At 47.1% G+C, this 21,397-nt stretch overlaps 3 protein-coding genes across 17 annotated transcripts; 1 reads left to right on the top strand and 2 right to left on the bottom strand.

Annotated features, from left to right (window-relative positions):
• Positions 1–1,890: 1,890 nt before the first annotated feature.
• LOC122379751 (40S ribosomal protein S15-like) lies at positions 1,891–21,296 on the bottom strand. Of its 14 annotated transcripts, none has more exons than XM_043362181.1 (7): positions 19,438–19,457; positions 16,172–16,229; positions 15,789–15,887; positions 15,391–15,478; positions 15,062–15,090; positions 2,357–2,674; positions 1,891–2,047 (listed from the first exon to the last, which is right to left on the bottom strand). In XM_043362181.1, exons 1-7 carry the CDS (start codon positions 19,440–19,442, stop codon positions 1,934–1,936), a joined length of 711 nt encoding a protein of 236 aa, XP_043218116.1. In that variant the 5' UTR covers positions 19,443–19,457; the 3' UTR covers positions 1,891–1,933. The 14 variants fall into 14 exon arrangements, with proteins under 14 accessions (XP_043218116.1, XP_043218107.1, XP_043218115.1 ...); XM_043362172.1 differs by lacking the exons at positions 1,891–2,047; positions 2,357–2,674; positions 19,438–19,457 and adding exons at positions 12,227–13,004; positions 14,193–14,395; positions 20,290–21,296 and having other exon boundaries at positions 14,688–15,090; XM_043362180.1 differs by lacking the exons at positions 1,891–2,047; positions 2,357–2,674; positions 19,438–19,457 and adding exons at positions 12,227–13,004; positions 14,349–14,395; positions 19,837–20,059 and having other exon boundaries at positions 14,688–15,090.
• LOC122379753 (protein cereblon-like) lies at positions 6,383–9,259 on the top strand. 2 transcript variants are annotated; one of them, XM_043362188.1, is made up of 6 exons: positions 6,383–6,534; positions 7,047–7,178; positions 7,596–7,693; positions 8,190–8,269; positions 8,681–8,769; positions 9,199–9,259. In XM_043362188.1, the coding sequence occupies exons 1-6, from the start codon at positions 6,531–6,533 to the stop codon at positions 9,240–9,242; spliced, it is 447 nt and encodes a 148-aa protein (XP_043218123.1). In that variant the 5' UTR covers positions 6,383–6,530; the 3' UTR covers positions 9,243–9,259. The 2 variants fall into 2 exon arrangements, with proteins under 2 accessions (XP_043218123.1, XP_043218122.1); XM_043362187.1 differs by having other exon boundaries at positions 6,418–6,685.
• On the bottom strand, positions 10,165–12,063 carry LOC122379752. Its single transcript, XM_043362186.1, has 4 exons — positions 11,816–12,063; positions 11,360–11,530; positions 10,900–11,019; positions 10,165–10,596 (listed from the first exon to the last, which is right to left on the bottom strand). Exons 1-4 carry the CDS (start codon positions 11,879–11,881, stop codon positions 10,249–10,251), a joined length of 705 nt encoding a protein of 234 aa, XP_043218121.1. The 5' UTR covers positions 11,882–12,063; the 3' UTR covers positions 10,165–10,248.
• Positions 21,297–21,397: the final 101 nt, after the last annotated feature.

The raw sequence follows: 21,397 nt of genomic DNA, 5'->3' as shown, positions 1-21,397 counted from the left end.
ATTAATAGACGTGGTAGGGTAAATGTCCAAATCACGAACACTGCCAAAATCCGAGCAGCCAACTTTCACCGGAATATTGATATTTAGTGTAAATGGAGTTGGAATATGGCCAGAATTAAATTGACAACCTTTAGGTGAAAGGTGGTGATTTGGGTTAGGGGCGAGTCAACTACTGGGTTATTTTGCCCATTAAATGAAACTTCTGCTCCAATTCTACCCATTGAACCTCAATATCATGATCCACCTGTCCATCACTAGGTATCCATCCTTATTACATAGAAACTTTGAATGGCATGGCAATTTATAATTTTAAATGACAATATTTTTATGTTTCTTCTGTGGGGTAGGAGGAAGGTAGGTAGGTAGGTACACCAGACTGCTATGGACACTTTTCCAAGTTGGTGGGGCAAAAAACCTAATGTATGTGTTGGTTTGAGCGTTTGATTGAGTTGATTGATTCCTTTCATTGTCGCGTTGAGTCGATTGAATCAATTCCCGAAAACTGTCTGACTTGATTGATTTGATTGGTTTCCCAAATTTGTCGTGATTGAATTGATTGCTATTGATTGAGTCGTATACAACCCTGATAATGTGTGGAAAGCTATGCGTTTGCAATGGAAAAACACTTGCAATGGAAAAAACAGCAATATACCAACACCAATGATGTAAAAAAATGTGCATAATTTAATCCGAATGGCTTTTTTACGTTTACAGATGTCTGAAATTAAGTTAGAGACAGTCTGGAATCACTGCCATCTAGCGTCAAAAGGGGAGAACTAAAGCTTCATCCTACGTCCGCAGCAGTTGGAATGGGGTTTACAAAAACCGTTCCGGGTCAGTCAGTTTTGAGTTTTGAGGAAAATGTTGCGCCCAGATATTATTTTTATGTCCTTGCGCCAAATAATATGCCAGTTTCCTTGCCAATTTCGGTTATCGATACACTCTACTACCCATCTACGCTGGAGTACAAAAAACATCATCTCAAACCGCGCATTTAGTTATCAAGACGTTTTTCGTTTGTTCCATAAGCTCGTCTTTATGCTAACATTGTAGACAGCGTGGGTTCCGAGTTCCAACGGCACACCCCGCTTCGGTCGGTCCCGGGGACAGTGACCTGCACTGAGTGAGTGTCGACGAGTATACCGCGACGGTCCGACGGGTAACGGAACTGACGACGGGCCCGCCCAGCGACTTCCGACGTTATCGTTTTACGATACCCGCTCGATGGCTGGTGTGCCGTAGTTCCTGACGCCGTCATGTGCTTTTTAATGCTAATAAAACCCTGTTGAGTATGAGCTGCGGAGCTAATCGTGTCACTGGAAAAGCTGTTGAGGACGGGGGACGCAGATCGAGGCGACAATGCCTAACGCCCTCTCCACAGAGGAGCTAGCGGTAATGCAATGAAAAGCGGATGGGACGGAGGGAGATAGGCTATCAGAACACGGCTTGAATTGTGTCCACGCACGCGCAAAAGATGACGTACAACCAACTAATGATGTAGCATCGTTCATAGAAATAAACAATGTTTTACGACGTTCGTACCATCAAAATTTGTTCAAATTGATTTACCTATATCCGTTTGAATAAATGATCAAAAGGACCCTTAGCATTTACGACTGGATTTCTCCCTCCCTGTGAATTACCTTACCTCTGTCCGGATACAGAGTGGAATAAAATAATATGAAATGGTTTTAACAGCTATAAGCACCCCCCCAACCCAAACACCTCTTGCTTTTTCATCCGTTCGGGCTACGCAATTCTTAGCATTCGTCACAAGTGGCGCCCCCGGAATACAGCGCCATCTACTGTCGACTCCCAACCTGGCACCCCGAGCGCTCCCTCTCCCCTGACCCACTCTACCTCTCCCAGTGACCCACACACAGAACGAGGTGCGGTGACTCCCGTGTATTGTAGCGCGTCAATGCGGACACATTTACTTGAGAGGGATGAACCGCGAGCTGTGGGTGGCTCCGATACCGGGCCGACCGTGCTTCACGGGCTTGTAGGTGAGCGCGAACTCGCCCAGGTAGTGGCCCATCATCTCCGGCTGCCGAACAGAACACAACGCCAGTTAGCACGATATACGAGGGAGCAGCCACTGCAACATGCGGATTGGTGCAATAGAAGGAAGACTGAAAAGGGGAATGTGACAGAATGCTAGATACTTTCGGTCAAATTTGGAAGGACGCTATTTAACAATAGCTATCGCAATTCGAAGATATGGCGTTAAAGCCGTTAAATTTACGAAGAGGTTCAACCATAAAATGCTACAGCGGTAAACATTGAATACAGCGGTAAAACAATGAAGCTGCAAAAAGCAGCCCAACAACACCGCATCTGCCCGACTCTAGCTCACCTTGATCTCGACACCGGTGAAGCCCTTGCCGTTGTGGACGCCGACGATGCTGCCGGTCATCTCGGGCACGATGATCATGTCGCGCAGGTGGGTCTTGACCGCCTCGGGCTTCTCCATGGCGGGCGCCTCCTTCTTGGCCTTGCGGAGGCGGCGCAGCAGCGCCATGTGCTTCCTCTTGTGTCCGCGCTCGATGCGTCGCCGCTGGCGGGCGTTGAACAGCTGCTTCAGCTGCTCGTCGCCCATGTCCAGCAGCTGGTCAAGGTCCACGCCGCGGTACGTGAACTTCTTGAAGGTACGCCGCTTCTTCACTTCTACGTTCTGCAAAACGACATAATAAAAAGTAAGATGAGTTCTGACACACAAAATTGTGTAGCATGAAACAATGGCAGCAAACATGGCGACCTGTGCCACGGGCTACAGGCCAGGTCGTTGCGCAACGTACCCTTGAGGGCTCTGAGTTCGGTTGGGTCAATGGTGAGCGCGTACCTTAAGTGCAAATTCGCGTCATAGACTTTACAATTTACATGTTAGCGATCAGAGTGTGAAATTGGGCGAAAAGGGCTAAATTTTTTCAGACACCAGTTCCATCCAGATGCAGATCATTACGGAGCGAGCGAAGCGAGCGGAGTCTTTCCTTAGATTAACGGAAATTTCTGAGTATGAGCGGCCGGCCGGCCGTGCGGACGCTTTTGCGAGGCTTATATCTCAGCAACCACTTGACCGATTTACATGCGGTAATCTTTTTAGGGTAGCTTCATTCCTTCTACCAAGTATTTGACTATTCCTGATGCATGTGGGTGAACCCTTGTGCACGTGCCACGTGCAAAACGAAGAGGTGTCACTTTTGTAATTGTTGCAATATCTTGGTAACTACTTGGCCGATTGCGCTGAAACTTGACATGTAGGTAGGCACCCACTAGGCACTGCATATCCATGTGCCAGAGTTGGGGTGCTGCTGCACGTGCGCACGTGCAGTGGTCGTTTCCAGATCTCGAGAACGGCTCGACCGATAGCGCTCAAATTTGGTACACAGTTAGGGACCGGTTAGTAGGGTGCAGTGCACAAGTCAGTTGAGACCCATTTTGCATGTGCGCACGTGCAGGGTGCCGCTTCCAAATCTAGAGAACGGCTGGGCCGATTGTGCCCAAATTTGGCACATCGCTAGAGACCACTTAAGAGGGTGCTGTGCACAAGTCAGTTGGAGGTACCCCCTCGCAATTTCGCACGTGCAAGGCCCACCCTCTCGCTCGCTCCATTAGTCGCCCCAAAAGGCGTTATACTGGTAGTATCTGGGCGCCCAATCAGCACGGGAATACTGCAGCCATCATGTGCAACAGTAATTGCACTCTATGAAAAATTGCCATATTGGACAAATTTGGGAAGTTATGCTGTTCCCAATTGATTGTCAGTTGAAATGAATTGAAACAACGCCTATGGGCAAGAGAAACATACGTACCGCCTCTCATGGAAAAGTTGTAAAAGGATAATTGATTGAAAACAGGGTGATAAGTCTCTGGGTAAAATGGTATTTGAATTGCTGTTAGCACTGTTTTCAGCATCCTGATGTTCAACTGAACAGCAGCAACGTCTCCATTCAAATTCTGCATGTGTCAAGAGACGGCCCAAACCGAAAGATCTGGGAATCCATCTACATTCGAGATCTAAAACCAACTCTGAACACTCAAACCTCCTCCTGGCCCCTGATTCGTACTTGAGTCTGACTGAGTGTCGATTCGACTGGCTAGTTGTGACATCGTGTGTATGTGTTTTTTTTTTTCGAGTGGTATTGTATGTGCGTGTTTTTGTGTTTTTGTTTTGTAAATCTTCTGGTTATGGTAAAATTCGTATTGAATTAGGTAGAACTGTCACTGAATTATGTATTGAATTAGGTAGAAACTGTCACTGAATTATGTATTTGTTTAACGCAGGCTTGCCTTGTTCTGGGAAAATGTTTAATCAGGCAGTATTAGTTTCATTGTGAATGTATTTGTACTCTGCAGCCTATGTAAGGAAATATTTTGTAATTTTATCTAACCCTTTAGGTCAAACCCTTTAGGTAATGTATTATATAATTATGTTTTATAATACTCCTATGTAATGTTATGAAACCCTTTAGAGAAGTGCCTGTGCCTAACTGCAGCTGCTATCGATTTGAATTTCAATGTGTTTGCGCCAAAAAGGAAATAAAGTAGAGCGAGTTGAAGAAGGCGTAAGCCGAAAGCTCCTCGGAATTATCAGGCTTTTTCTTACGATTTTGGATATTAACTATGAGAGTACGGTTACTTTACTTGATTATAAAATGGTATTTGTCAATGATGTGCCACTATGTTAATTACACCGGTTTGGCTGCGTAACCAGAAGCATTTGGCAAAGTATCCTGACAAACGTTAGCATGGCATTTCTTCATCGCGCAATTCCTCGTCCACGCATTTCATCATAAGCGCAAATATTCGTGGCACATTTCTTAGCATCCAAATTCCTATGTCGTCGCATTTCTTCGTCCTCAGTCCTCTCAAACCTTCGTTCATGAATCCTGGTCCACACAAATCTCAAAGAGGTTAGGCAGGGTTAAGAAGGCTGGTTAGTTCAGTATTTTACTTTTCAGATTTCATTTAAGATTTTATTACTCAGATTTCAGGTTATTCAGATTTCATAAAGGCTGGTTAGGTTAGGGGTTATGCTAAGTTAGGTTAGGTACATTTCTGGTACTAAGCAGACTGAAGGTGAAGGAAAAGGACTAAGCTTGGAGGGGTAACAGCTGAAAACCCCTTACTAACAGTTAATGGCAAACAGGCCACCCTAGAAACAAATCCTTTTAAATATTTATTTCACATTTTGTGTGTAGCAGGAAAATAAGCATGACTATTGCGCCCAACTTAGCTAGAACCCGTGCTAGAACTTTAGAGAGATCAATAGCAATGCAAAATATTGGAAATTTGTCAGCCCATATGGCTCATCATTGCGCGATATAGTTCGTGAAAAAGTACAAAAATCAGAAAATTAGATAGGCACTTACGTCCGCCATGGTTGCGATTCTTGAAAGGATGTTTTCAGCCGATCACGTCCAGCGCTGCCGTTTAAGCATACAATTTGTGAATAAATCGGAAAAAAGTATTATTACCTTATTCTATAAAAGCAATATTTATGCTTAAAAAATGCAACTTTTAGAATGCGCCTTAAATTTCGACATTCAGCATATTTAAATATATTTATCTTTGGCTTTTTATGTTGTGTCTAAAAATACTGTGGTCGTACTCTAAAATGCTGACTTCTTCCCAAAATGAAATGCTGGAATCAACGGTGTTTTCGTGTTGGCAAGGCTATTCGAGTATGAACATAAGCTTTTATTCATTTTCTTTTTCCAAGTCTTAACCCGGCGGCCGCTGGGCCTCCGCGCCACCCGCCGGCCGCTGGGGGGGGGGGGCATATAGTTGCCCCCCCTTTACTTCTGCGACGATATCGTCGCAACGCGAAGAGATAGAGAGGCGAAACTTTGCACACATCTTCCTGAATACCTAGCCGAGGTTGTGTCCGAATTTGGTGTCGATCCCATTTGAAATGACGTCACAGTGACGTCATAAGTGTAATTATAGATTTGCGACTCCCATATTCCTCACGATACATCAGATATATGGGACCGAATATAAAGGGTCGATTATTGGTCAGAAACTCGATGGAAGTATAGTTAGATGTTTTAGGATGACAGCAGGTGCTGTCTAGTTCATTTACAGTTGAGTTTCATGCTCAGCGTCATCAGAAACGGTCCATATCGGAAAACGACAAAACTTTATGACGTCACTGTGACGTCATCTTAGGTGCTACAACCACCAAACTTTCCTCAAACATTGCCTAGGTATTCATTTGAAGCTATGCCAAGTTTCACGTTCGTAGCTCATCTGGTTTCGGAGATATTTCACAAAACGTAAAGGGGGGGCAACTTTATGCCCCCCCCAGCGGCTCGTGGGTTAAGTCCTTATCGAAGCCCGGCACTCATTTGGTGATGCTCGTTTCATTTTTTTTCTCCTGAAATTGCCTAGCAACCAGCTGTTGACAGGTTTCTAGGCAACTAGAGAATATTTTGCAACGCAAATCCTGCTGCTGAACATAATGTGCGTCAGGTTTCGCGCAGTACGGCGATTTTGTTTACAAGAATCAAAGCCGTAGAAATGAATGAATGAGTGATATAAAATTTTGGCTGGATAATTTTTGAGGGGTATGCCTATTTGTGCTAGATGCTTCGGTTGCTGATGCAGTACGGAATTCTCGTATTATTGACGCTCCTGGAAGTGAGTGAACTTTCACTCACTGACGGTAACAGTCAAGTCCCAGGTGAGAGGCCTGGAGCTCGTTCACTTATAGTTTTTCAGATTCTGAGATCTTTGAGAGTAACAAAAAAAGATTTTTTTTACTTAATGTTTCTGAAACTTACACTGGAAGATTGCCAAGGCTTACCATGAGAATTTTGTGCCTAGTTTATCAAGCTTAATTGCGTGATAAACCAAAACCTCATGGCTCAGCATTTCAGTCAACTCACTGAGCTGATAGCTTCAGCTTCTGAGAGGAGTGGAGCCTCATTCTGTAGTCAACTGAATCACCACTGTACCTACTATGAAATGCCATTCCTGGCACTCAAGGAGTTTGCATGTCATCTAGCATCTGTTGGTTACTAACTAGTGTGTTTCCTTCTCAGGAGAGGAGTCACTGGGAGAAAACAACAGCATTGTGATCTGCCGCCATTGTGGACACGACCTCTTTGACCCTCAAGACATCTTCAGTTTTGAAAGTCCAGGGTCACTGCAAACAAAAAACAACACAGTAATAGGTGATTATTTTACTCCTTACATTTGGTCCAAATAGTCCAACAGTCAACACTTTGTACCTATGACTCCTGGCAGTAACCTTATGAGAATCAGTTCAAGTTTGGCTGACTTGTTAACAGCTTTGACATTTGAATATGAATAGGTAATCTAAATGATGAATAAGGTAGATGCCTGTTGCATAATGGTATGGTTGATACTTGATAGTTGTTACTGCTTGTACCTTCAAGATGTGCTAGTTATTTTATTCTTCTTTGCTATGCTTGTGATCAGGGTTAGGGTTTTTAGAAGTTAGGGTTTTTAGGCTATGTTCTATAAGTAGGCAATAATGAAAGGAATACTACCAATAATTACTTGAATCAGCTTATTTTCTTTGGTTAATCAGTAGGTTTTCATCTATCATGCAATTGCTGCCATTACAGGTTCTGTGCGATCGAATGTGCAGCTCCTGCAGAACCCTCACGGCTATCAGTTTGAGGTGGTGACGGTCCGGCACAGCATCTGCGCGCCCCAGGGCACGGTAAGCTAGCATTGCGTAGAGCACGATGTCAGTGCCGCAAATGTATGCTCTGAGCGCCTCCTGTTTCATGAAGCCGATGCTAAGTGCACCCAGGGGCCAGGGCACGGTAAATCTGCACTGTGCGAACTGAGAGCACCAGGGTACTGAGTCACTAATGCAGTGCCCTGCTCTGTCCCACCGCTCGGTTGGGAAGTATGGGTACCTTGCCCTGGGGTTGATAGTGTCCAGTGTCCTGAGGGATGATAATTTAATATTGTCCGACCTGTCATATCCGGGGAAGGCCAATTCGATATTGTTCGCTCTGCCTAGGACGCGGTTGACGGCAAGTCCATAATCTTTTCGGAACAGCCCTAGAGTCTTTGTAAGTCGCCACTCGCCACATTCGTATCATCATTTGTCATGTGCAAATACCGCATGTGTAAAAGCTAAACTGCGGGAAGCGAACGCAATATTCTCATATTGTAGCGTAATCACTGCTCTCTCTCTCTCCTTCCAGTGGCATTCATCTCACTCGTGGTTTCCGGGCTACAGTTGGAAGATTTGTCTCTGTCCCACGTGCCACACTCACATCGGCTGGTAAGCGTAACCACACGGTGATCTTCACATTTGCTATGGATTTGTAACACCTTAAAACTTGTTAGGTATTTGGACTCAATAAGTGTTGGATTGCCTGCTTGGTGCCGTGTATTTTAAATGTTTTATTGCAGAAGATGTTAGTTCGATTTAGATAGGCGGCGGAACGGGGAGGGCACCGGTGCACCGTGCCCCCTTTTATTTTGGCATTTTAACATCAGCCCTATGGGCGTTGCATGGAAAGAATGAGACCAAAAGTCGGCAGTGCCCCCCCCCCTTAATTGAAGGTGTTCCGCCGCTACTGAATTTTACCGATGTTTAGGGGGGGGGGGAAGTCTCCGCTTTACCACTGTTTTCGTTTGCTGTGCTTTTATATCGGTGTTCGTGCAAAACTATATTGTCTTTTACTTTCAGGATATTCAAGAAAGTTAAGCCTTCGGAGGAAGACACGACAAACAACTCGTTTTTCGGTCTCATTCTAGACAGGATTTTGGAGGAGTCATGTAAGCATCTTTCTATTTTTGTTATCGTAAATGTGGGCTATAGGGCTGTTGCACGTCAACTATCGTCCCGACGGTTGATTTTTTAGATAATCCTTTTAAACTGAATGGATACGGCTTATGATATAATTGATCACAGGTGATGTGTCGCTAAAGTTCATTTCCCGGTCGGTATCGTCACATTTGATAAGAGCTTAGGACAAGTAGTATTGAAATGGGATAAACAATGGGAACTATTTTGAATTATATTCTTTTGAATTGGCTACACATGTGTTAATAAAGAATATAATTCAAAATAGTTCCCGTTGTTTATCCCATTTCAAATCGTCACATTTCCCCGTAGGTTTTATATTGGGACTATCAAACCTCGATGCATTCCGTGTTTTTACTATCGTTGGGATGCCCACTAACTGGTGTTTTCATCTGTCACAGCCATCAGCCAGCTGCTGGTCACTCCCAAGTCGTACAGAGTGTAGCGCCGGTACGGGCCCAGCAGTCGACTGTGATTGGGCCCCGTCTCGGTCCGCTGCCCCACAATGTCGGACTCCAGTGGCGAGACGGCCCTGCAGCTGCCCACCGCCCCGACCGCGGCGCTCAGTGACGAGCAGCGCACTTTCCTGGACGAATGCGAGACAGAGTTCGCGTACCGTTTCTCTGACGACGACCGGGAGTTTGTGCGTCAGCGGCAGCAGGGTACGCCGGAGCCGCCCGTGATGGTGCCCTGGTTTAGCCGGCGGCCCTGGCAGGAGCGCGGAGGATGGAGGGGAGGTCGCGGTCGCGGCGGAGGCGGATTCAGGAACGACCGCGACCGCTCCGGCGGCGGCTACCACGACCGGGACAGGAGCTACGACCGCGACAGGTCCTCGGGAAGGGATGACCGGGACCGGTCGGGCGGTCGGGACTACAGGGACGACAGGGACAGAGAGCGGGGCTATGGGGACAGCCGGGACAGAGGCCGGGACGAGCGGCGGGACAGGGGTGATCGGCACGGCCAGTACCGGGACGGCGGCGGCGAGCGCAGGCCGTTCTATTAGAGGACGACAGTGGGGTGGACTATCGTTCACTGTCTGCTGAGAAGACAGACAGTTCAAGTGGGCTCTCGTTCGCTGTTTCACGTCCCTGGGACTTCTCTCCCAGGGCCATGTCTTAGGGCGGGGACAACGGAGGTTGTTGGTCTCAGTATCCGATTGTATATGCATTATGCAACGTGTGTGTCATGAGCGAGTTAATACATTCGATATGACTGTATACTGGCTCATTTCCGTTTCCGAGTGCGAGCCCGTTTTGAATCCGTTTCGAGCTGTCTTGAACGGCAGATCACAAATAAATACGCACTACCCGACTTCACTTGCCCTTTCATACCGAAGGCAGAAGCACAACACCAATGCATACCCAGCGTCTGACTCAGCGGCATGGTATTAGCAGCGGGGATGGAGACCGACTAAGCTCAACTGACAGCATACTGAACTGCTCGGCGCGGCGCTAACCACGATACTCAAAGTCTCCGTGAACGCCGAACGGCAGGCCGAGAATGCGCCTGTTGCGCCAGATAAACGCCAACACTCGCATCGTGGTCTTGTAGGCGTACCTCGCGCGTCTCTCCTTGTGTTTGTGAGTGTGCGCCTGCATCCTGTGAACTTTGTAGACGGGCAGCGACCGGCAGAGGGGGACCAGCCGGCCCTTGGTGGCCGCCATGGGACCCTGCAGGGAGACCATCTGCTCGTCGAGCGGCCTGGAGGCTGAGACGCTCTTGGTGGTGTTCTTCGGGTGCTCCTCCACCAGACAGACACCGGCGCCGTCCGCCGTCCGGCCGCGCAGGTACAGAGCGGCCTGTGGGTGGAGCGGGCGGGGAGGGGTCGGAGAGAGCACCGGGACGAAATAAAGATACCAGGCGTGGGTGCCGATGACCTCTGCAGGTCGGGACGCAAAACCGCCAAATCATCATCATAGCTACCAGACTGTCCAGACTCGCAGCAGATATTAACGTAACGCGTGGCAGTGGTGACCGCAATCAAAAGGTTGCTGTCCAAAACTACAAAAAAGTCGAACACAACCAACCACAACGAAAACATTGTGTACCAAACAGATCGTTAGGCGATGACATCCGACGTGCGTTCTCAGCGTAACACTGACCTTAGATGCGTTGAAGACTTCCGTCAGGGTGACTTGGTCCACCCGTACCCGGCTGCCAACCTTGTAGTGAAGCTGGCGGATCCAAACCTTGTGCTTGCTCTGACCGATCACAGCGTGTGTCTGGAAAAGCGAAAATGCAAGTGGTCGATATAACAGCGGTCAGCGAGATTGAAAAGTGACGTCTTCTCCAAGATCTTTGTTGGAGAGCCTGATTACAGTTATATGATATCAAACTTTGCCAGAATCATGTAAAGCTTCACGAACCAACGGACTGAACGACTGAAGCACATTTCGAAGAAGGCAAAACACAAGTCATACATAAATTTGCGCTTTGGCAATGAGGCGAGACGGTCATGAACAGATACGGGAAGAGGAGACCGAGCTATGCGAAATTTAGTTGACCAATGACCAGCGATTTGTCACGGTACCCAGGGGCGACCGCTGCTGATCCGTGACTCACGTAGTTGTGCGCCGGCTTTGAGTAGTTGTGCGGAGGAATGGAGATGGGTTTCTCCTCTGGCGGAGTGGGACGCGGCGCCATGAACGTGCTGTTGGTGTCGAGGCCCCTGGCGATGCGGATCTCCACGGCGGCTGCAGGCCGGCAGCACCAACACACCAGCAGCAGGAGCACCTGGTGACCGGCACGGCAGGTTCAGAGGGGCGTTCGACACTGCGCGCTCAGTCAGACGGTGCTCCGGTGACGTCTCCGGCCAAAGCAATTCTACATCAAATAATTTGCGTGAATTATGGACAGTTGGGTACATAGTGAAACTCTAAAGCCCTTTTGCGTAATCTTAACACAAGCAGTTATGCAAATTTCACGATAAAAGTTTTCACTCGACCATTCACCATCCGATCGTTAGTCATTCAACCACTAAACACAGCTTCACACTGGCCCACAAGACATGGCACTCACCGTCATGAGAGCGCGACCCATCTCCATCCTTCCCGCTGCTGCTGCAGCCAGCACTGAATGTCCCATCGCTCGGCACCGTCTTATCCATGGAGAGAGTGAAGGGGTGTCTGCCCTATCGGCTCATCGCCGCCGCCCGGCCACAGCGCCGGACGCTCACTTTTACACACGTTCTACCAAATCCTGAGACAAATGCGTGACAGAAAGAAGTACGAAACATTTCAGTGTAAACGCTCTATAACCGGGTTACCCTTAAGTTCACAAGACGGCAGCTGTCTTGCAGCCTTTAAATGGTATATGGCCACCTCCTACAAAATAATAGAGTTCACCATTGGTAAAACTGAAATGGTTCACGCCGCGTGATTCTTAAAAAGTGATTTTGATCATGGCACTCCTTTTTCTCACACAGGGTGCTGCAAACGATGATGATGTATTGGGCAGTGTTTCTGACGGTATTCAACACAAAACACAAAACTTCATACACCATCACATGTCTTTGACTTTCCTGAGCAACAGGCATCAATGTGGGACGAAACGGCAAAAGTTCATAGAACGAAACCCTTCAGCTGCATCAGGGCTACATAAGGCATCATCAGTGCACACTGCACACTGTACAAATCTGAACACATCAACTTTGAGCAAGATCGTTATTGGTTGCACCGTCCAGTGTCATTCCCAATCATGGCGGCAGCAGACAGTGTCAATACCCCCTCGCCGCACCATCAGACCTCTGGCTCCGTGCCTGCCGCTTTCCTCTTAGCCCACGCTCGAACACGCTCCACATTTCGCGAGCGCACAAACACCTGTTCGGTGTTGAAGGTGGTGCAGAGTCGTTTGTACAGTTCTGGCGCGGCCAGCATGGTGTTCATCCGCGAGGCTGTGTCCTTTACGGCGGCGGAGCCGTTCCGATCAGTGCGCGCTGGACAGTGGAGGTTAGATCGTGGAGTGGCCGCGCCTTCGGCAGTCCGAGGGCCGGGAGCACTGGCGCCTGCCGCGGTCGGGGCTCCGGCGGGCACGGGGGCCGCGCCGGCGGCGGTACGGCTGGAGGAGGCGACGGGCAGAGCGGGCGCCGCCGCTGAAGGTCCAGCGATGGCAGTGATGGTGGAGCTGGGAGACACCGGGCTCCTGGCTGGTGCGGCTACTTTGCGCGCTGCCTCCTCCATCCGTTCAGCCCGCTTCAGTTTTTTGGCGGCTGCCGACACGAATGTGCTAGTTAGTCGCAGTACAGCTTTATCGAAAAGCACCTATTTTAAAGGAGGGGGAGGGGGCTAAACGTTATTTAAAAAAGGTCTTATTGACGATCACTTCTGTTATATTCATACCAATGACCAAGTCGATTTACTTCTGGGCAACTATTCGTGTACTCGCACGATTAAAGTCTAAAATAGCACAATGTCAAAAAGCATACATTCTAATGCTTCAAAAATCTCAAAACTGGATTCAAGATGACGACAGTAGCGAATTCGACGACGGAGACGGTGGATGACAAAGGGAGACGGTGGGAGACGGTGGTGGATGCGTGAACGCCGTATGAGACGTATTTGAACGGTAGCATCACAAACCAGAATAAATTTAGATCGGCACTCGTTTTCGTTCACGTTTCCGAAAATATGACACCTAAAATTAGAAAATTTTGATGCATCCTTGCTCGCTTTGTATCATCATTCGCCTTGGCCGCAAAGTGTAGTATCTGTTCTTTTCGGGCTCATTTGGCATCTGATGAGTACAAACCGTGCAGAAGACGCCGATAGATGTTTCTTGAAGTGACCGACTGATTGAGCGTGTCTCTACGTTCAGCCCGACTGACTACTTCGAGCTGGCAAGCACCGGTAAGCCGGTAAATGTATTTTCACTAGTGAAAACTGAAAGTAGGTTGCCGATGCCGAGCTACGATCGGTATCGATTAGAGAGCCACAAGGCCCGCCGAGCGGAGACTCGTCTCCACTCTGTCCCGGCGCGACACGGCTGAATCTGCGTCCGGACGGATTAGGTCAAAATACAACAGCTGTTGGTCTACAAACGCCGTGCAAAGCGGCATACCATGACCAACGCACTGCTGTTATCGAGCCTTTCGTGCACACATTGTTATAATAAAAGGTCAGGTTTGTGGAAATCAAGCTATAAGAACATGAAATATTATTTAGCAAGAAAATGTATGCGAGATAGCAACTTAATTTTTACGACGATCAATATCTTTTTGCTCCAGCATTGAAAACTTTAGAATACTTTATAATCTTATAATTTGCGTTCAATAATAAAACAAAATCAAACTCCAAAGAGATATGTTTATGTAAATTACGATCGTCCGGCGGCCGCTGAGCGGCGCTGGTCCGCACAGTGCGCGCGCTATCAGCCGTGTCGGCGGGGGCGGCCGACTCACCTGCGCTGAGGCGCCGGCTGCGCGCGGCGCCGTCCCAGCCGGAGAGCAGAGCCCACGGGTCCGACCCGGCCACAGTCTGACGCAGAGCGGCGCGCTCCCAGGCCGGCAGCGCCGGACGACGGAACACGGCGCGGCCCGACGGCGAGCTAAACAAACCTGTCTCGGAGGGGGCCCCGGCGCGCCGGCGTGTACTAGGTGGCATCCTACAGACAAAGCCAGGGCGAGTTAATGCAGCGAGTCACAGCAGAGGGTGGACATTTGTGGGGTCAATTAGCTACTGAGAACTAATCAAGCCAAATTAATACAGTCTTCGCTATACAAGCGAAACTTCGACCTACGCGGTTTTTCGACAGCCGATCGCCGTGCGACACACCGCCGCTTTGCGTTTACATTCCGAACTCGTAATTTGCAATAGTCGACAATAAAAGCAATTCTACAAAGACTGAAAGATCTCAACTACAACGCGGCCAAAACATTGCTCCCCTGTCGACTTACGTTGGCTTTGGTTTCTCCACCCAGTTTTCCGGTCGCGTCTCCTTGTCGCCGAAGTTGGAGAGGCTCAGACCGGAGAGTGGGCGCGGCTCGGTCTGTCGGCCGTGCCTGGCCATCCTCCTGAGCGCGGCCGGGTCCGGCTCGCTGCGCGTCTCTGTCAGCAGCGAGCCGGCGGTAGACGGCGCTCGGCCGGGCGCGCTGACGGGCCGCCACCGGCCCGGCTCTGAGACCGCCGCCGACGGCACGGAGGAGAGCGCCACGGCAGCCAGCTCGCTGCTCAGCGAGCCGGCCTCGGAGGCGGCCGGCTCCCAGCTGGCCACGCTGCGGTCGCTGCCGTCCACGTCCACCCCCGAGTCGGACGGCTCGTTCAGCAGCACGTCCAGATCGTCCATGTAATCGACACCGCCTGTCCGGGAGAACAGAACGGCGGTCAGTCGTCTGCTAGCCCGTCTCATGTAATAACGACATATGTTTATGAGCATGGCTGGCAGCTTAACTAAAGCGTCAAAATATGACATTTACATTGATAATTACGTACCCATTGGCAAGTTGCCATTATTGATAGCATTATCAATTTCATTAAGCATTTTACAAACGATTTATATCAGGAGGTACATCAGCAACTTGGCAGTCCCGCTAAGTGACAAATTCTAGTCACGAGCAAACAGCTCCACTACAGCGGGGCACATTCAGACGATTCACTCACCGGCACCCGGTAGAGAGGAGAGTCCTCCCGGCAGGGGGACCTGTCCGTCGGCGCCGGCGTCCGTACACACCAGCCGCACCCACAAACACTGAAACACAGCCACAGGGTGACGTGAGTCCAGCAGCAGTCATCGTCGATAGCAGACAGGACAACCGGGAGCAAACATCATTGAGTCTTAGCTGCACCACGCAATACCTTCGATATCAGTTAGAAAGATCGCAAAAATGGTAAAATTAAGGTATCCAGAGAAAATACACCATGACTATTCAGCTTTAACTTTTCCTACCAAGTACCACAAACAGTCTAGATAATATATTAAATGAAATGTACCATGGAACAGTCACGGTTGTTACCAAGAAATACAGGCGTTTATGATCGTGATTTACGAACTAGCATACCTTTTGGTTGGGACACATATCCACAGACTCTGTGAAGTTTATTTTCAGTCTCTTCATTGGGTGCTGCTCTCCGCCCGGCACCGAGCAGCGAGGACACATCTGAAACAAATAGGAATCAGGATGTCAGCGCCAGGAACTGCAACACGCTCTGACAAGCAGTCCATTCTCTAATTCATCCATTCCATCTTCAATGGTCCATCTTGTATTCAATCTCCTGCTCAATTCATTTTAAAATGGCACATTTTTTAATTCATGTTAAAAAATTGCACATGAGCTTTATATGAATTACTACATCAATACCCTTCCTTTGGATATCTATCAAGGATGTTGTACACCTGGTTCCTATCAATCAAGTAACTGGTGACGCCGACGGGTGACCTCACCTGTCTTTCAGTGACATCCATGGTGAGGCAGAGCATCAGTTGCTGTGTATCAGCTTTCCTGAAACAGAAGTCCAGATATACATAATATAATATGCACACCAAAATCTCAGCCCACACCTGGCTGAAGGTCTCCGAATCAGTTAGCTTAAACATGAAGTTGGGAGAAGGGTTGTTATTAGCCATGATATTGGTTATTGGTTATTGGTTACTGGCCACCCCTGGGTATCTAGGAAACAGGGAAGGAAAACAAGTCATAAAAATAAATAGCTATAAATGAGTACTCTAATGTATGACTGGAATTTTTCTCCAGGTCAATACTAAGGTCACAGGAGACCAGATAGCAAAACATAGCAACACAGTCAAGCATTAGTCAATGAGCCTCAATGAGTCAGTTTGGGTAACAAATGCACACCAGCTCAGGCATCAGGGTTCTCCACAAGTCACTGTCGGACCATTTCTGATCAGAGAATCTGACCTCAGTGTTAATCACTGTTTTTGACCTGCAGCTTGCAAGCTTCATCTAGGTGGCTTGTGGTCTAAACATTGGGATTGTTGTGACTGTTTCTTTCTCTCTGTGTTGAACACAGAACACAGTGTGTTCTTCCTCCTAAATCCAGCTAAGATGATAATCTAGCATTCACTATATCAATGGCAATCATTCAGTAATAAACAAGGCTAAATTGCATACAGCTGCTGACAGCATGCAAGTGCTTATGCCCTACTGTTGATGATGATGCATTCCAGACCTAACTGCTTGCTGACAATCTAATCGAAATTGGTATGGTATCAATTATTTTTATCAAAGTGCATTTTACATACTGGAAAACTACAACCTCTTGTTCTGGGTGGTTTCATTAAGTCTGGAGGGTGTATGATGCACTAGTCGTGTTCCTGATGCCTGAAATCATACTTAATAACATTAGATGGTTGTGTACACAAGTTCAATTGTTGTAAAGTATGCATTACACAGTACACTTGTGTATATTGCTGAAATCAAAAACTAATATGATGGTCTGTGACCTAGAATGATACAGGCACTAGCAACAACTCAATACATAATGTCACAACTCACAACAATGGACTTCAAAACATTCAAGCACAAAAAGAAGTGTACAAAAAATTGAACATAGGTACATTAGAATCTCCCTAATAAATCAAGCCTACTGACATAGGGTTTAGGATTTATTAAGCTTTATTAGCCAGGTTAAGCATTTTCATCAAAAAGTCTCCTTTGCATCTGCACATTATGTTTCCCTTCCAAAAAAAAAAACAAGCAGATAACCAGTGCGCACTGCAGAATACTGCAAAGCTGTAACAGCAATCAAAGCAACATACACATCCACGATCACTCTCCAGTCATGTCTGCTATGCCAACAAAACACCTAAGCATGCCAGCAAGCTGCTTTGCCAGGAACATTTCTCTGAGGTGCATGGTGATCATGCTCTTGTCTTGATAGCCTGAACTCCCCTCCCTGTCTCCCTCTGTTGTGGAGAGTTCAGCTGCTGCTGTGTAGACTATAGTTCACTGGGAGCAGGTTAGATGCAACATTTTAATTGGAAAGGCATCAAATCACAGGCTGAGAAATTCACACCTTGTGCCTTCAAGCTGAGTGCTATATTTATCAAGTGGATTAATTAGCATGCACTTTTATAGAAAAATCTGAACAGCTCAAATGGCTTGACCTACCTTACAACCTACAAACCTACAGCGCCTCTCCTTGATTGGAAAACCTTCGTGTGACGTCTGCTCTACCAATGTCGAAACTATGACCAGAATCTAACAATGTGTGCATTTGGCATCCAGATAATCAGGGATAATTTTCCGGGATCACCAGGATCATTCGGTGTTTTAGGCTGAAAACATGCACAACGAACATGACAACAAGTTAAAGAGCCATTAGGGAAGCAAAAGCAGTCTAAAAATGGGACTAATTGCACCGACAGTCCCTGCAATATCAAATTATTACAGGTGATCCCGGATAATTATCCCTCATTCGGATGCCTAACACACGCTATATAAAATGTGTCCTGGTTGGTGGCAACAGTGCAACTGTTAAGTATGACCTATATAATTATTTAACGTTCATTCTTCAACTGTAACTACCCACCTTACGTGAACACTGAACAGTAGGTAGGTAGGTATATGAAAATAAATCAGTTGTTTGGGTTAAGGCGCGTAGCAGCTGGGTATATACAAACCTTAGTATATACTGTCTTGGCTTGGCTCTTGCGCCCAACAAAATAAATTACAAAATCACAAAAATCATAGCAGGCAATAGCCAATATGCAAAAACAACGTTTCAGAAAAAGAGGATCAGTCGGGCGCACTATGGTATCGGCAGTCCATTTATGGATACGTATCTATTAAAGGAAACGTTTCCAAATTTGGAAGGCACTTTGTTCCATTTATGGAAACGCCAGTTCCAAAATTAGAAACGCCAATTTTTAAGCAGGCATATTTCAGGCATATTTCTGTATTTCTTAAGTTAATAGTAATCTTTTCAGCTGGCGTGTCTTTTCGTCGATATGTTTTCTCCCAAAACAGTAAAATCCAACAATATTTTCGTACGCAAATGGCGAATCTGATGCCCTGACGCAAACCCTTGTCAACGTTCCATTTTTGGAAACGGAAGGTTCCAAAAATGGAAACTATGAGCCAACACAGGAAAAGGCGTAAGCACCATATTATTGATATGTGGGCCTGTCTACCCCACGCCCTCTTAAGTAATTGCCGAGTTATTGATGCCGATTGCCGGTACATGTTCAGATATGGGTGATTTCCCTTTGCATCTAAATTTCGTATGAATGGTCCTCCAATTGCTTGGGCATAGTGCCCGAAAGCCGATATTGGTACAATAATGCTTACGAAAATGTGTCTTCTGGGGAAAGTCCCCAATTTCTAGGCACCTTCATAAACCCCAGAACTGTCAAACCGTCTTGCCTACTAAGCTGCTACTGCTTACGAAACCCACATTATAACATATTTTAACTGTTGCAAGCATGCATGCGTGACTGCAGTAAGCGTCGCAATGTGCCCTGAATTGTGGTTAACAGACTCTGGCTTCCCAAGAAAAGCAAGGCTTTATAAGTAAGGTTGGAGTTAAACTTCGGCCTTATCAGGCCGGTTCAGAAGCTCCGGTTCGCATTTCATGCTGTCGGAGCATGCACCTTTTCCAACCTTCTCGTGGATTATTAGAAATGAGAAAGGCAGAAAGTGCTTCCAAAAACATTAAATGCAAATAAGAGTTGAAATACATATAACCTACTGCATCTGTGAGCTGTATGTACAACTTGAGTTAAAATTCGTCATTTGTTCCAAAAATGGAAACTGTGCTTCATAAAGCATTACTCAATGGGCCTTACACAGGCACTAACTGAAGGCCTACTGAACTAATACGGTGCAAAGTGGGCAATTAGTACAGTTTGAGCATTTCCCTATCCATAGAAATTGTTTATAACACCTTGTCATCGCTTTTTCATATAATTGAATCGTTTAAAACTGGACGACAGCTTGGATCGCTTCCGACAAGCAGTAACATATCAGACCTTTAATGCAATTATTTACATACATTCTACCAACTTTCACACATTCGTAAGTTAAATGGGTGCTAAGAAGTTCAGTTTGCCCACTTAGAAGCATCTGTACGAAATATTTTCCAACTTACCGCCTTCTAAAGCCGGAGAGACGATCTCCGCACGTGGTCACCAACACGCCATTCAGGGCTTGCTTTACAGCAATGTAGGATATTAATGAATACCAGACACCAAGTCTGTCAATTAAAAAATTGCCATTCTTGTGAAAATCAAATTTTTCCACAAAAAAATGAGGTATATTTCATTAATGACACATTAAAGTTCACCTATCATGAAAAAATCTATTTTTTTTTTTTTTTTTTTTTTTTTTTTTTTTTTAGTGGCCCTAACTTACGTTACCGGCCTCGCGAGGAGGGCGGCGACCTAACTACGCCGCGCAAAACAAACCGGCCGTCCTAACTAAGACCGGTGGCCACTTTTACAGCAAGACAACATGGGAAAACCCATATCCATGTACTATGCCATGAATATGGGAAAAAACCCATGAATTTACGTTAAGACACATAAATGACAGTGAAACTTACCGGTAAATTGATGTTTGTGAAGGGAGGGAAGGAGGAAGTTTGTGAATGGTAAGGTTACGAGAGTTTGATGACAGGAATGGTTTGAAGAGTGGGGGATATGTCGCTGGGAGGGATGGGGTTTGTGAATGTTTAAGCGTCACGATGAAAGGAATGGTTTGGAGGATGGGGAATCTGTCGCTGCTGCAGTTGGCGGCCGACGGTTGTCTGTGGTCGTTCAACCCGGCCGCCGCCGCTGTTCAGCGGCCGGGGTCCGCTGGTGTAGCTCGCTGGGCCGCTGAGCCTCTAAGCCTGCTCCAGCGGCAGGAGAAAACCCGTCTGCCACCGAAGCTCTGTGTTTCAGCACCAGCGAAAAACCCGACCCATCCCGTATCACAAGTCAGCCTGGTGGTAGCGAAACGGGCGCCTGCTAACAGTCAAGGCCGTTAAAGTAGCTCTGAGTAGGGTGATGTTAGGACGAAATCAAGTACCAGGTTTGTCAATGTTGTGTCGTCCCCGAGAAGCGTCGGGAGGTCGTTTTTAAGGTGTTGTACCGCAAGATAGTTAGTGATGTGTCTTCGTTCGTGATGCAATGCCGTGCATGCGATCAAAATGTGCTCTACGGAGATGCGTGTGTCGCAGGTGTGGCAAATCGGAGGGCCCGTCCTATCAAAAAGGTGGCCATGGGTGAGGCGAGTATGACCACACCTCAATCTGGCCAGGGTCACCTCGCGTATCCTGTCTGGTTGGTTACATGTGACCCATGTTCTAAGTTCTCGTTTGATCGCATACATATGTGCAGCATGATGTTGGTCCCAATTGCGTTGAAGGTACTCGGCGAATTTGATTTTTATCATATGAATAGCGTCCCCTTGGGCCATAGGTTCCACAACTGGATCAGGTCGCATTGCAGCCTCCTTTGCGAGGACATCCGCACGTTCATTTCCTGCAATACCGTAATGACCTGGAACCCAAAGAAGGGTCACATGCTGGCCCTCATTGAGATCTGATGTGATCCTGAGAATATTGTAGATACCGTGTTTACAAAAGGAAGTGGACCGTGCAAGCCTGTTCAACAGCCGATTTTTCTGTTCAACGTTGGAATTATGAAGCGAAATGCGGTCTTTTGATT

This window comes from Amphibalanus amphitrite, unplaced genomic scaffold (assembly GCF_019059575.1).
Source record: "Amphibalanus amphitrite isolate SeventyFive unplaced genomic scaffold, NRLGWU_Aamphi_draft 000083F_arrow, whole genome shotgun sequence".
NCBI classification, from domain to species: domain Eukaryota; kingdom Metazoa; phylum Arthropoda; class Thecostraca; order Balanomorpha; family Balanidae; genus Amphibalanus; species Amphibalanus amphitrite.
The sequence above is the reverse complement of the archived record's forward strand: the minus strand, read 5'-3'. Positions and strand labels throughout refer to the sequence as shown.